This window comes from Centropristis striata, chromosome 24, assembly GCF_030273125.1.
Source record: "Centropristis striata isolate RG_2023a ecotype Rhode Island chromosome 24, C.striata_1.0, whole genome shotgun sequence".
Taxonomy (NCBI): domain Eukaryota; kingdom Metazoa; phylum Chordata; class Actinopteri; order Perciformes; family Serranidae; genus Centropristis; species Centropristis striata.
Genome location: NC_081540.1, coordinates 6,866,076 through 6,882,347, shown reverse-complemented (window position 1 = coordinate 6,882,347; position 16,272 = coordinate 6,866,076). Strand labels below are relative to the sequence as shown.

Sequence of the window (16,272 nt, the reverse complement as noted above, 5' to 3'; positions counted from 1 at the left end):
CTCACAAAACAAGTTTTCGGCTATAACATAAACATTATTCCAATAGCTAGAGAGTGCAATTTCTGAAGAAATTGTTGTGGGAATGCTGGCAGGAATTTATCACAAGAATTTGGAAAAGGTTGAAAACCGTGACTATCAGTGAAAAGTTGAATCATACCAAATAATACCAACATTTCGACAAAATGTGGAATATTTTTAATAGGAAACATTTTAAGGTTTGTATCAAGTTTGTAGCTGAAAGTATGAATTAGTAATCCATGCATGAATGGAGAAAAAATAATAAGTGGAATATTTCTAAAATTATGGAAAATATGAATGGGAATATACATGTACACACGTCCTAATGGAGCTGACTATTCTTATGTTTGAAAGAATTTTCTAGGATGAAAAATGTAGAAGGAGACTGAAATGATGAAAAGATAAGACACATAGATATGGAAAACAGAATAAAGAATATTAAAATATAAGACATATATTCATTCTATACACATTATACACAAACATTTCGTCTATTTGGCATTTATTATTTATTTATATTTTTTGTGTTTGTTTTCCTGAGAGTACTTTGCATTTTACAGATTGGAGAAAACATATTTTCGCATGTTAAATAGGTTGTTTCTTACAGCTTATTTAAAAAAATGGGCGAAAAATAATAATAATAAGAAATCACGGATAATAATGCTCCCAGCGTTCCCACCAATTATGACAGATTTTGACACATAACAGGATAAAATGATGGTGTAATGAGATTTTATCTTCAAAAAGTCAAAGGTAAAATTTACTGTGACATCATATTTTCTGCAAAAACGGCATATGGTCAAATCTTTAATATTGCAGCAAAAAAAATGGCGTCCAAGCGCGCCCCATTGAAAGAATAAGGACGTCTGTGATTAGCTGGTCAAACCTCCCATCAGCCTCCAGCGTGTAATTGACACGGCATGGCAGCTACACGTGCAGGTTAAGTGGAAAATAAATTATTTAGTGCATATATTAACGCCTTTAACTGTGTTTTGTGTGTGTGTGGGTGGATGTGCCGTCCTTATCTATAATGACTTCGTTTTCAATACGAGGTTGTAGCCCCGGGCTGCTGTTTGTGTGTGTCTGTGTTTAATTAAGACATCAAAGGTTAGACACATGCTCTGCAGGTTGTTTAATCTTTTCTTCTCCTTCAAATGCTTCATATAGTGGACATAAGACGGCAGGACGGACTGTAAAGGTCACATATCCAGTGTAGAACCTCACAAACTACATCCCAGCCCTGCTCCTCATCTCCTCATTTTAAATCCATCTTACCTTGCACTCACTAATGTAGTACTCCTCCAGCACTAAATCCTGCCGGGGATTTAGCTGGCGGAGCTTGAGGAAGAGTGGCGTGTGGAGGGCCAGAGCCGTCAGCGCGGCCTCTAATAGTTCTCATATCTCCTTCGAAACAAAACAGTTTTGTGTGCCGTGATGAGGCTTACTCTGGTTGGCTTTATGTTATTTGGTTTCGCTCGATGTTTGACAAGCTGTCGGCTCATTGAGACGAGGGTGAAATCTCCATCTACGGCTCTCAGTGTTTGGCTTTTATCCAAAGTGTTGATACCACCAGCAGTGAGTCAGAAAATCAAGTCAAAACAATCTGGAGAAAAACGTTTTTTAATGTGAGGATTAAAGACGGAAACACAAAGAAAAGATGCTTTTTCATGCTGACCTAATTAAATGTGTGCAGGAAGTTGAGCATGTTGTTCACTTCATGGAGATATTTGTTTCTTAACTTCTTACCGTTTAAAGATCTTTTTGGTGGTTGTGGGCAGTGGATGTTTAGGGGGAGATAGCAGGTCAAAGTCAAATTTATTTATATATATATATATATATATATATATATATATATATATATATATATATATATATATATTTACAGACAGCTGAGCCGCACCAAAGTGCAAAAAATGCAATAAAATACAGAATTGACAAAGGTGGAAGAAACAAAAGCAAAAAAAAACACAACAAAATTACATTTTAAATAAATTAAAAGAAGAAGGGATCATTTTAAAAGCACTGTGGGATTACTAGATCAACAATTAATGGCACATAGAAGTGGTGACATCATCTGAAAGCTGTAAACCTGAAGATTAATTGATGAGATGAAGCTCAGTTCTTTGTGTCAAGTTGTTCTGGTCAAAAATATCTAATAAAATGACTTAATGAATGAATTTTCTATTTATTGAAGCCTATCATGGTGAATAAAGGGACATAACATTAGTGTTGGCTTTCTAAAGTCCATTTCCATGTTCAACTATGTCCCAGAAGTTGTTGCAGCAATTTTTGGGATGATACCATTTGCTACACACATTTGGTGCTAAATAATGGAATTTTATTCATATCGAGAATGGATAAAAATGGTCAACAACAAAAAAAACCTCCAGAATATAACATCAATATGCCAAGACCTTTAGAACAACAGAGAAGAATCCATGCTGAGATTTGGGTTTTTAGGACTAGTAACATCAGTAACTGTAGCTGCTGTTTTGTGTTGTTTCCCTCTGTTCTACGTCCAGATCTCTCTATTGAAACAGTCCCTGGAGCTGCAGCTGTCACAGTCGCAGTCAGCTCTCCAACAGCTGCAGTCTCAGTTCAACCAGGAGAGGGAGCTGCTGAGCCAACAGCTGAAAGGTGAGCCGGCCTACCTTGTGTTCAGATATCGAGCCATGGTTATTTTCGGTCAAAGTTTGAACAGATAGTTTGGGAAGCTCAGTAATGTACTGCTGTGGATGGGGGCAGCACCTAACAATAGTTGTATGCTATATTTAGCATATTTTCACTGTTTTACCATGAGCTCAGACAGCTTTTTCCAACAGAGAACTAAAGCCGTTATACACTCCCGAACAAAATCTTAAGACCAGGGAAAACAATTGCAAGTATTCGCATTTTAGTGTTGGTAAAACATAACCAGCTTGTCAGTAGAGCTTCGAAATGCAAAAAGAATAAACAGGAGCAAGAGATAAATAAAGAAATCAAGAAGAAAATTTATTGAAAACTAAATTTAAACTCAAACAGGCTGTTCAGCAGCTTAAAAATGATCAGAAATGCTGATAGAAAAATGTTCTCTTCAAACCCACCAGACTCCATTGACAAAAACACAAATTTTACCCCGAGGCTGCTGTAGAGCAGCAAATCTGGTGTTCTGCAAGGTAAAATTAGTGTTTTTGTTCAATGGAGTCTGGTGGCTCTGACTGTTTTCTCATCAGCTCTTTTCAACAGAGAACTAAAGCTGTTAAATCTATCTATGTTCTCCTCAGAGCCACCAGACTCCATTGACAAAAACACAATTTTTACCCTGCAGAACACCACTGCCTCCATTAGTTAGTCTGTTTGCATCATTGTGTGACTTTGGAGAATCCAAACTGACCCTCTAAAGCACTAAAGTCACACAATGACTCAAACAAACGAACCAAACGATGCAGCAGTAGAGCCGCAACTCTGGTCTTCTGCAAGGTAAAATGACTGTTTTTGTCAATGTAGTCTGGTGGCTGTGACGAGAGCATAAAACTGCTTCAGTTTCCTCTTTGTTTACTTAAACAGGGCTGGCTGAGCAGCAGGAAGCATTGAAAATGTACATTTCTTAGCTTCTGTGTTGGTGCTCCTGCCTGCTTTACCAACCTGGGGGCGTCCCCACCTTCATATACTACAGGTGCATCTCAATAAATTAGAATATGATGGAAAAGTCCATTTCCAGGAGAAGTCAAATAGCCCCAACCAAAAGTATTAGTATGCAAAACTATATAGATGGACATACTTTTTAAAATTGGTCTTTTGTAAGATGACATTTTTTTGAGACACTGAATTGTATGTCTTCATTAAATGTAAGCCATAATCATTATAATTAGAATAAATTAAATAAATGAAGACATGAAATGTTTCACTCTGTGTGTAACGGATCTAGATAACGTGTTATTTCCACTTTTTTAATAGAATTACTGACATAAATGAACTTTTCTGTGATATTCTAATTTATTGAGACGCACCTGTATTACACATATTATGGCCAAGTACTTTTTAAAGAGGATATCTTTTTTAAAATCTGGCAACCTTTTCTTGATTTAATGTCTAAAAACTGAATTAGTGCTATTCTGTTGCTGTGCTATTTATTTTATACCTATGTTTTGTTTGACTCATGTCAAAAACTCTCTTTTGAAAAACTCTTATGAAAAAAAAAAAAAATACACAAAAAAAAACCTTTCAAAAAATCCAAACTATCCCTTTAAACAGAAAGAGCAGCAGTAAGCTGTTACATGAAGAGCTGCAGTAGACAAACTCTAATTAGGCTTTTTGTGGACCAGCACTCAACAACCACGATGAATCACAGAGAAACAAAGAAACAGGACGAGCTGAGATTTATTTTCACTCCTAAAGTGAATGATATCCTCAATGTGTCAGTGTGCGGCTGCGACAGATTGTCACGTTGTCCGTCTCGTTGGACAGAATGGAAACACGTCTGCTTGTGATGATCCTGCGAGGCGTCACAGTGGACGTGTTTATATCTGTGTTTGTGTTCGCAGAGATGCAGAGAGAACATCAGAGGAGAGAGCATCGATTACAGGAGGCCCACTGCTGCGCCCTGAGCACCATGGAGGAGGCCAGGCAGCACCAGATAAGGGTAAGACACACACACACACACACACACACACACACACACACACACACACACACACACACACACTGATCAAGCATGTAATGAAACGTGCATTTTTTGGCCTGGGATTTATCATGTTTACTGTAGTCGTAGAACTAAAATTGAATCAAAATCAGAAGCCAAATCAACATAATGGAAGCACTGTTTCTGGGGATGCGGCTGATGTTCTTGTTCTATTTTGTTTATACACTACCGGTCAAAAGTTTTAGAACACCCCAATTTTTCCAGTTTTTTATTGAAATTCAAGCAGTTCAAGTCAAATGAACAGCTTGAAAGGGTACGAAGGTAAGTGGTGAACTGCCAGAGGTAAATAAAAAAATACTTAACCAAAACTGAAAAATAATGTACATTTCAGAAGTAGGCCTTTTTCAGGGAACAAGAAATGGGTTAACAACTTAACTCTATGGAGTCTTGGGCTATTTTGTCCATTTTTGAATTCTTTTCATGTCTTTGTAAGTCATTTTGTGTCTTTTTTTCGTTATTTTGTGTCTTTTGGTGTCTTTTTTTTTGTCATTTTGTGTCTTTTTTTGGTCATTTTGTGTCTTTTTTTAGTCCTTTAGTCCAACATAAAATGTGATTTTGAATCTTTTTTTTACTTTCAAAACACTATCATGCTCAATAAAGAATTTTAAATGTTTCAAATGTGCATTAATTTCAGAGTACACTGAGACATTAAACTGATTATTTTCAATTAAATTCTGGAAAAGTTGGTGTGTTCTAAAACTTTTGACCAGTATTGTATCTTTTGGTTTAGTCTCTCATGAACGTGAAAAAAAATATTAGACCACCCTTTTTCTTCAATTTCTTGTTCATTTTACAACTAAAGGTACATTTGTTTGGGCAAATATAATAATAACAACAACAATAGCTCATAAGAGTTTAATTTAAGAGCTGATATCTAGACATTTTCCATGGTTTTCTTGATAATAACCAAAATAATTATCAAGAAAACCAGGGAAAATAGCTTAAAATGAACATGAAATTGAAGAAAAACAAGGGTGGTTTAATCATTTTTTCCATGACTGTATATATCCAACTTATTTTGGATCTTTCAATTTGTATCAATTTGTAACCATATCTCTATATAATATTGTTCAAAGACCAATAAAAAATGTATCACAAAAAAATAAAAATGCTATATTTAGGGTTAATGAAACATGGCCTGGGATTTATCATGTTTACTGTAGTCGCAGAACTAAAATTGAATCAAAATCAGAAGCCAAATCACAAATCACAACATAATGGAATCACTATTTCTGGGGATTAAACAGTAAACAGGCTTCTTTTCACTGAAGTCTTTGCCTCTGAGCTACGCAGCCAATGACTTTAGTTCTGGCACCTTAAAGGGATAGTTTGGATTCATTCAAGTGTGGTTGTATAGTCAGTGTATTACTACAATAGATAGTAGTTGGAGTGTACCCTATAATTATTTTCATCCTCTACGTTACCATCAGAAAAGCCCTGTTAAAGTCTACATGAGGGGAACTGATCCATGCTCTCTTCATTGATAAAAGCAGTAATTTTACTGTGCAGGACTCAGGAGCTGCCTCGATGACTTTGTTTGTGTCACTGTGCAACTGTGGCGAATCTGATGTAACCTTTTAAAAGAGGTCGCATTTATTAAATGTCTAGACTAGAGCCCAACCCAATATAGTGGCTGATATAGTAATCTTTTGAGCTGGGAAAAAAAAATAGACCTTTTTATGTGGATTGGGCACTGATTTTTCACCACTCTGTAAATGTACCCAGAGAGCTACTTTCTCACACATAAAACAAAACATTGTTATACATTTTTATACAAACAATGCATTACGTTGTCAGCCAATTCTATAACAGAGAAAATATAGAATAAATAGGAATAAATTAAATAGCTAAATAAACATCATTACTGTTCAGTTTCAGTCAATTGCTAACTGTTTTTTAAAAACAAAGGATTAAAAAAAGATTCTTATCATGCTAAGCAACATTTTCTGCATTATATAATATGTTAAAAAAGTTTTGTCACCTTTCCATTTTATTGGCCTGTCATATTCAAGCCTGGGTATATTATTGTCCTTTTGTTATGCTTTCTCTTTTTTTAAAATTATATTTGTTCTTATATTTTATTTTAAAATGACCAGAGTTCACCATATATATATATATATATATATATATATATAATTATTAGACCACCCTTCAATTTCTTGTTCATTTTAATGCCTGAAAACAGCAGATAAAAGTTTAATTTAAGAAATGATATCAAGAAAACCATGGAAAATGTCTAGGTATCATTTCTTAAATTATGAGCTATTTTTTGTTGTTATCATTATATTTGTTCAAACAAATGTACCATTAGTTGTAATCTAATTAGGATTTCATTAGGATATATATATATATATATATATATATATATATATATATATATATATATATGATAAATATTTATTAGCCTATGTGTGCACTAAGTGCAAAACAGAAAGATACAGATGAAGAAAGATAAAAGGAGTTAAAAACACAAAAGTTGCACAATAACACAAACAGACTAACCCATTGAGGCGGCATTAGATCAGTCACTCTTGTGTTCTGGGAGGTAAAAGTTGTTTTTTTGTCTAAGGAGTCTGGTGGCTTTGAAGAGAGCACAGATAATAGCTTTAGCTCCTGGTCTGATGGGGCTGCACTCAGGCCTGTTATGACACTGTGCACCTGTGAAAATGTGCTCTTCAGTAGAAAAGTGTGCTTCTGCTGCTCTCAACCTACTTTCACAGTGTTCTCACCTGCAGTCTGAGACCAGCAGCAGCTCTTAAAATAGTGTCTCTGGTGCAAGATGAGATCCTCATTATGAGGACTTTAAAATTGAAGATTTCCTCTGACGTGTAACTTGATTTGTTGTCCGCTTCACAACATTATCCTGTGGTCATTTCCGCCTGAGAGGAAATTAGAGCCTCATACAGTGGGAAACTGCATTAGTCAGAGACTTTTTTTCCCATTTAGTCTGCAGCACACTAATTATTTCTTTGTGTGCTTGTGTAAGAGAAGTAAGTATTAGTGGGAAGACTCAAAAGTACTAACACAATACACAAGACACAACTAAAATAAACAGTCTAGAAAGTGTTTCAGATGCTTAAATATCATTAACTTTAATTTAATGATCCTGCTGCGGAGTCAATCGGAGCTGAAAGATTCATAAAGCAATTAAATCAGCTGAGAATGATTTAGTATTGTGGAACTATTAATTTGCTTCATCTGCTTTAATTTCGCACACTTCCTTGTTAAATGATATTGAAAATTAGCCAGTGTGGTAACAGCTTATTGTTGACTTTATGGTTGAAGCTCTCATATAATTACACTGCAGGCGGAGACTTTGATGTTTTTCTTACTGCCCCATTGAACTAAATGATTGTATCAGGTAGCTTTTAATGTTGTTTGTCCTGGTCGAGCTCATGGGTCACATCATGCACCTTTATGGGACATAAGGCTGTTCAGGGTGTGATTTCATGCACTCCAAACAAAATAATGCAGGTAATGAAAGGTAGAAAAGAAATGCTTTTTTTTTTCTCAAACAATACACCACTGATAATATGGTTTATGAAGAGTTTTTAGTGGGTTATGCTAGGGCTGGGCGATATGGACCAAAAGTCATATCCCGATATATTTAGGCTGAATATTGATATACGATATATATCCCGCTATTTTTGTTAATGTTCAGTCAAAGTCAAATATGACATGTCACAAGTAGTTTTATTGAAGCTTTTTTTAAGTGAACATAAATACTTTATAACAACAGGAGTACCTTTTTTTTAATCAAAGCTCCATAAAGTGCACATTTAAATAAAATAAAAAATAAAAAACATTTTTCATCAGCCATTAAGTCATAACGGCAGGACAGAAAACAATTTATATCAGACTTGAAAATATATATATGTTTTTGTTTTCTTCTTTGACTCTCAGGGCTTCCGTACTTCTGACTAGAGCTGAGCGATATATATTGTCTACAATAATATCGTTAGCGTTGTTTTGACGATGTGCAATTTTACATTATCGAGTATTCATAATATCTCAAAAAGAAAAAACAAACTGATGTTTACCCATTTAATGTCACTACATTGAAGTTTAACTGGGAGTTTCTTGAATGATAGATAGATAGATAAACAGACAGACAGACAGACAGACTTTATTTATCCCAAGCTGGGAAATTACAGTGTAGCAGCAGCATTACACACAGAGACAATAACAACACAATTAAATAAAAAGAACAACCTAGGCATACTTCAAGCAATAAAATATAAAATATAAAAAATACAATAAAATGTAATGTAAAAATAAAAGTAAAGTGTCTAAAGAAGGAGTATGTATTAAGGAGTAGAATTCCAGTGCAGAATAAATATGAATATGCAGTATAAAAATGTTGGTGCTATGAAACAAATAAGGTGCAATGAACAGTGTGCATAAAGAACACATAAAGTGCACATAAAGTGCATAATGACGGTAAATGCTTAAGTTTAAAGAAAATAAACGAGAGCTGTTGTCCTGGTAAGCAAGAAGAATTTTAACAGTTTTTTTTTTGTTAAAGAAATCACATTTCAAAGGTAGTCTTCAGATAATCATTATCGGATTTTTTTTTTGGCCCATATCGCCGTTTTCAATGATAAAAAACAACCTTTTAATGCAGGAAATGTGTAAAAAAAAAAAACAGCATTATTTCTTAGCTTTGTGTGAAGCTGTCACCAATATATCATATAATATTCCTTCTGATGTATTGTAGCTGTGAGCAGCTCCTCCATTTCTGTAATGCATTGTAAAATGTATTATGGTGCAAACGGTGTCTAATAGCACGCTCAGTAATGAAGCGGATTAGGTCTGCAGACTGACTGTTTGGAGTGTGATTAATTCTGTCATTCTTACTGTGTGAACAAGCTGCAGACTCCAAACTCAGTGAGAACAAGTATCAAATTGGGACACAGCTACAGTGTTTGCTCATTGTTTGTCTTCTGGGTTTAATTTTCTAATAACATGGCCTCACAAAAAGAGCAGTTTCTTCCAAATTTCCTCAAGTATTATGTGGGAAAGCTTCCCTCGGCTTCTTACAACTGTGTCCCCGCGTGGAGGAATGTATTTTAGATGTGATCTGTTACATCATCCTGGTCCTTTTCTTCCATCTCCAGGCCCTGGAGGAGCGTCTGAAGCAGGAGCAGAGGGAGGAGGTCCACGCTCTGAAGGAGGCGCACAGGAGGACCTTGGACATCCTGAGACAGCAGTCGGACCAGGAGCTGCAGACGCTGCGGTTCGAGCTGGAGGACGAGGGCAAAGCAAAGCTGGGTAAACCATTTTTTTAAAATTTTTATTATTTAATTTTTATTCGTTTTTTCTTAGTAACATACACATAAGTGCCAGTGGGCACAAGAACATACAACATAACATAAACATAAACATAAACATAACAAGGGGAGGATTGTGCATTAAGTAAAACACACATCATACATAAAAATATAAGGATGCTGCTTGAAATAGCGAAGTAATTAAAAAAAAAAAAAATCTTAATAGAGGGTTTGATCTTATCTTTGCGATCTATATGAAATCAGGTCTTACAGTTAACACATAGCTGAGCCATTTTGACCAGTTCTCTTCAAAAACATCAGTTTGGTTTCTTAGTTTAAATGGAATTCTTTCCATAACATATATATTGTAAATTACATCAATCCAATCATTTATTGTCGGTTTGTCTTTCTTGAGCCATTTCCTGGTCAGAGCCTTTTTTCCCCCCACTAACAACACTCTCAAAAGGTATTTGTCCCGCTTAGCATATTCAAGTCCGTCCAGATCACATAGGTACATGATTTTGAAGTTTAGAAACATTTTCTTTTTAGAAACAGTCTCCAGGACCCCAAGAATCTCTCTCCAAAATGGAGCCACAGAGGGACAGCCCCAGAAAATATGAAAGTGATTTGCTGAAGTATTCCCACAGGACCTCCAACAGGCAGTCTGATTCGAATAGTTGGCCTTTTGCGCTGGAGAGCGAAAGAATCGAATTACGTTTTTCTGCAGGTCCTGTCCCAAAACCATTTGTTTTTAAACTACGGCAGGGACTTTTCTGCCCGTGGTGATTATGTTTCTACCTGCTGTGTTGATGCTAATTCCCGTAGTGATGACAGAAACATTCTGAATCTCTTGACTATTTAAAGACAGGAAGGAAACACAACGAACAAGAACTAAGAGGCGACACAAATCTCTGCAAGACGTTCAAATCACATGTTGAATTGTAAAAGAAACCATAATTGGACAAAATCAGAAAGAAGAAGAAGAAGAAGACAATGTTTTTTCTCTGTTAGTGTCAAGCTGGATTTAATTGCACTGATTATCCGAGAAGCGACAGATCAACTGTCAGCAGGTACAATTATTTAAAACTGAACTTTCTGCTGAAGTATCTGACAGAAAGAGACAGCCTGTAACATAAGAGAAAATAATTACCTTTCATATCAATCCTCGAGCTTGAAGCAGTTTCAGGGCAAGTTTTTGCTGTCACATTTTTTTCACTGTGGCCTTGTTTTAAACTGCAATATATTCATTTATTATACATGCAATAAGTCCTGCACCTTTATAGAAACAGCACAATCATGGGAGAGCTCAAAAAACACAAAAATTAAAAAAAATGCATTATATTAACATTTTCCCAAGTTCCCACAAGTGTTACTAACACTAGAAAAAGCAACTCCACATATTAAACATATTGAGCTATTTACATTTTAACTACCTCTACTTCTAACCTAGCTTGTCCTCTCCCCTCTGCTCTTTGTAAACTGTGTTGACTAAGTCAATTATACTTTCCCAGTTCGGCAGAATTTAATGTTTTTTACAGGATCTAGTTAGTGGAAATGGTTTATTTTTGACAAAATGTTAAATGGAACATGTAGAATAAAGTGAAATATCACTATTTTAAGCTTGGATTTGGTTATTTTTTCCTGAAAGAAGTGCTCACCACACAGGATGGGTTTAAGAAACAGTCAGAAATTTGAAAATCTCATGATAGGTTTACAGGTTCTGGCTGTGATAAATGGTATAAGTAGTCTACTTTTCCATTTTTTGTAACTTTGAACTCCTGATTCACTACATTTTAGAGGCAGACATTGACCTTTTTACTCCACTACATTTAGCTGACAGCTTTAGTTACTTTCCAGCTTTGAGTAAATGTTTCCTCACTTTAAATCTGGTGTCTCTGTCTTGCAGCGTCCCTTCGTGCAGAACTAAACCACCTCCACGCTGCGTCCATAGAGCATCTAAAGCAGATCCACCTCAAAGAAAACAATTCGGCCAAACGAGATCTAGAGAACGCTATCGAGCACAGCCGCCAGCAGGTAACCAGCTTCTCTCTCTTTTCTTTTATTCTCTTTGTTCTGTGTCTTTTGGAGGTGTGAATCAGTGTATTGGTGCCACGATACGGTTTTATCCCGATACTTGAGTCACGATACGATATTTATTGCGATTTTAAGCATTTTGCGATATGGTGAGTAATGCGATACAATATGTTGCGATTTAACTGTTAAACTGCATTTTGTGTCCACAAAATTCAATTCAATCGAGAATTGTTTTGTCCAATAAGAGAAAATTTTCAGTTTATTCATCTCACTTGAGTCTTTTCATTTCTCCACAATGAGAGTCAAACCCACAGACTGAACAACCATCAGTCAAACTGAACTGATATCAAACAGTTATGGACAACAACAACTGCAGCATTTTAGCAAACTTTCCTCAACTTGAAGCTTCACTGCTCTGAAGGTTTTTTTTATTCCTTAGATTTAGGGGATGCACCGATCGATCGGCACGATTTCCTTAACTTTGCGGGATCGGCCAATTCTTTTACATCAAACCGATCTGATCTAGCGATCTTATCTACCTCCGCAAAGGTCTGAAAGTGCGTCTGCATGTACGCATACTTCTGCATGACTGTGTTGTATGTATGTTGCACTATAACGAAACCAAAAACTCAGGACACTTTATTTATGGTTGCAGTTCTTTTGTTAGTTTGTCCTGTAAAATGTTGCTATTTATTTTAAGTTCAATATTTAATTAACTACCTCAGACATTGTGATTTACTTTATTTGTTAAAGAAAAATACTGCTGTGTTATTGTTTTTCAATAAAATAAGATTCAAACATTGAAGGTGTATGCTGTGAGTTATAAAAAAATCGGTATCGGCCAAAATCGGAATCGGCAGGTCAGGCTTTTTAAAAATCGGTGATCGGCCAGAAAATTGCAAATCAGTGCACCCCTACTTAGATCTCCTAGTTCCATGTACCTGTATCTCCATATTCCTAAATGTCAGCCCGATACGGCCTCTGGAAAGGCGAAAATACTGACCCTAAATATCGATATTTGGCATATAGTATTGCCATGCAAAATATCGTGATAATTTTTAGATTGTCCCTGGATGTTTTTATTTTGTCTCTGCACCTTAATCTCTTAATAATGTACTGTGTCTTTTTTTATCTACTGCTGAATTTAATGTGTCTGAGTTTTCTCTTAGTCTTTTGTCTATTTTGTTTCTGGTTTCTGTTGCACTTTGAGATTTCTTTATGAAAAGTGCTTTACAAATAAAATGTATTATTATTATTATTATTATTACTATGCTGAATGGATTTTTAACCCCCCACCTCTACGGTTTATGTGTTTCTTCTAGGAAAAAGAGCTCCTCTCTCGTATCTCAGAGCTGCAAGCAGAGTTATGTTCCCGTAGCAACCGCATCACGGACCTGGACCACGAGATCCACTCGCTGAACGAGACCATCGACACTCTGACCAGAGAGCTGGAGATAAAGGGCAAAGAGGTCCTACGAGTCCGCAGCGAGGCCAACCACCAGATACGGTAAAAGCCAAACATCCCTTTCAGAGCACACAGTTCATTCTCTAACATATATATGTGTGTTATATATTATTAAAGGGGGCAGAACCGAACTGTGACTCAGCAGTATTTGACCCAGTTTGCAGACGACTAATCCTGACTCGTGTCATACGGGAATAACCATCTGAACAGCTCCTGATTAAAAGCATCATGCTTTGAAGCGTATTTAGGCCATGACGTGTTTCTGATGTCACGATGAGTGACTTTTAATTCATTATTTGATTATTTTACAGTGAATCAAACACTGTGATGTCAACAGCAGGTACACAACCTCTGAAGATTCTGTTTTTTAAGCCAATGTTTGCCATATATATACAGAGACTTTCCCTCTCTTGTATAGATCAAGTCCCAGAAACCTTGATCCTACACTTCCCATAATTAAAGTAGATGGTATCTTGCTGTTTAAGTATTTAAAGGGAAAGAAAATACAGGCAGCTGTTGGACGCTTCAACAAACAAACTCTTGAAATGAGATCTGGATCGCTGTTAGCTTACTGTAGATATTTAACCAGGGCTGGAAGAAATACTCAGATCATTCCACTAAAGTAAAAGTAGCAAAACCAGAGTAGAAATACTCTGTAATAGAGCGGGGAGATATGGACCAAAAGTCATATCCTGATATATTTAGGCTGAATATCGATATACGATATCCTGATTTTTTTATTGCAAAGTGAGAGCAAATGTTCAGTCAAAGTCAAATATGACATGTCACAAGTAGTATTATTGAAACTGTTTATTTAAGTGAACATAAATACTGTATAACAACAGGAGTACCTTTAAAATAAAAAATCAAAGCTCCATAATGTGCACATTTAAATAAATAAAAAACTTATATAAAAAAAAGTCTATGAGATAAAATAGGCCAATCTTTTTCTGAAATAAATATATTTATATGAGAAAAGAATAACGAACATTACAAAATAACTAAATATGACAAACCCTAGTAAGGGCAGAATGTATATATAAAAAAAGTAAAAATGTAAAAATACATCGATATATCTTTTATATTGATATATCGCCCAGCCCTAGGTTATGCATCTATATTTCACCCATATTTTTGCATATAATTAACAAGACTTTTGTATGGAACCCCAGAGAGGCAAATTAGAAGAAAAAAATTCTGTATATCTACTTAAAAAATCTGATCTAAATAGTTAGATCTCATGTGTTTCTGAAGTAAAAAAAAACAGGTGAGAAAAAAGAACTAAATATGACAAACCCTAGTAAGGGCAGCATTTATATCTAAAGAAAGAAAAAAAATTGAACAATATCGATATATCCGATATGCTCTAATTCCACATCACAACGTCTGGAATGCCCTGTTTAGCCTGCTGCCCCCGCGACCCGGCCCCGGATAAGCGGAGGAAACTGGATGGATGGATGGATGGATGGATTAAAAAATATATCGATATATTTTTTATATCGCCCAGCCCTATATATAAGTTACATTCCACCACTTAATATACAGTTGGTGTTAATACAAGAGCAGAAACTAGGACTCAGGGTTTTTGTCTTAAATGTTCCAGGATCTTGTTCTTCACTTGGCATATTCCAACTTTAACAACCTGTGGTGTTAACGCGTCTGCAGTCATTCTGATCCTGCTTAAGATTTCCTCTTTTTCTGATTCTACTCTGTTTCCATTAGTGCATGCAGCACGGATAACATTTCTTTCTAGTATTATGAGAAACTCCACACTCCCTGTTCCAGCTCTGCTCTCTGGGTCCCGGCTGAGTTAATTTCGCAGCTGCACATCTTGTCACCCTCCTCTATAATTTAGTAAATCCGCGGCGTCAGTCTCCTAGTTCTGTAAATTTAAATATATTTGTGAGCAATATATCCATGATGTGCAGTAAAAGCCCCAAATACAAGTTGCATGACCCGGTGCTGCCTGGTGGTTAATTCATGAGTTGTGTCCGTCTGTCTGCTGCAGGGCCCATGAACAAGACCTTTCAAAGAGACATGAGAGGGATCTGGGGGAGATAAGTATAGTCCATCACAGAGAAACGCAAATCATGCTGGCTGACTTCAACAAGGCCCAGGAGCTGCTGAAAGACAAGATCACAGCGCTACAAATACTGTAAGTCAGAGAAACGTCTGTGTTGTTGCTCCTTTGGGCTGCAGCTCTGTCAGCATTTTTCTGTCTCTGCTGGAAAAGAAACAATTGTTCTCTCCGTGTAAGAAGGCTCTGTTTGTGTGTCCAGGTTGGAGGGAACAGAGGAGAAGTTGAGAAACAGAGAAAGCCGACCAGAAGACCTGCACGTTATAGCAGAGCTCAGAGAGATGGTCACCGAGAGAGAAGCTCTGGTCAAGAAGCTGGTGGTGAGTATTGGATCCTACCTTAATCCTGTTGATGTATTTTTTTATTTCTATTTTCTTATCTATAAAAAAAAAAGGAAAAAAAAAAAAGGAAAATCAAAACATGTAATGAAAAGTTATGTAGATGCTTGATTATTTTAGAGAGTAAAGACGAGCTTTGCAAAATAATAAGAATTGAAAAGACAAAAAAAATGCAATAGATGCAAAAGAACAGCTGTTTAAAATCCTCCTCATGTAAAACAGTGTTGGTTGAGCATTTAAATATGATGGCTGCATTTGGTGCTGAATTCTTATGCATTAGTATTTCTTAAGCAGGTATCAAGTAACCTAACCTGAAACATGTTTCACACACTGCACGTGACTTGGCTGTAGCGCGAATAAAATTTCAGTCAGAAGATTTTTTTTTTTTA

At 36.0% G+C, this 16,272-nt stretch overlaps 1 protein-coding gene across 1 annotated transcript in view; it reads left to right on the top strand.

The window, feature by feature from the left end:
* LOC131962987 (protein FAM184A-like) overlaps nt 1-16,272 on the top strand; it is an 84,518-nt gene that overhangs the window by 58,029 nt on the left and 10,217 nt on the right. The window contains exons 15-21 of the mRNA XM_059328112.1: nt 2,541-2,655; nt 4,542-4,639; nt 9,817-9,970; nt 11,876-12,003; nt 13,326-13,510; nt 15,477-15,623; nt 15,748-15,865. Of these exons, the coding sequence (XP_059184095.1) occupies nt 2,541-2,655; nt 4,542-4,639; nt 9,817-9,970; nt 11,876-12,003; nt 13,326-13,510; nt 15,477-15,623; nt 15,748-15,865 (945 nt within the window). The remainder of the gene's footprint in view (nt 1-2,540; nt 2,656-4,541; nt 4,640-9,816; nt 9,971-11,875; nt 12,004-13,325; nt 13,511-15,476; nt 15,624-15,747; nt 15,866-16,272) is intronic.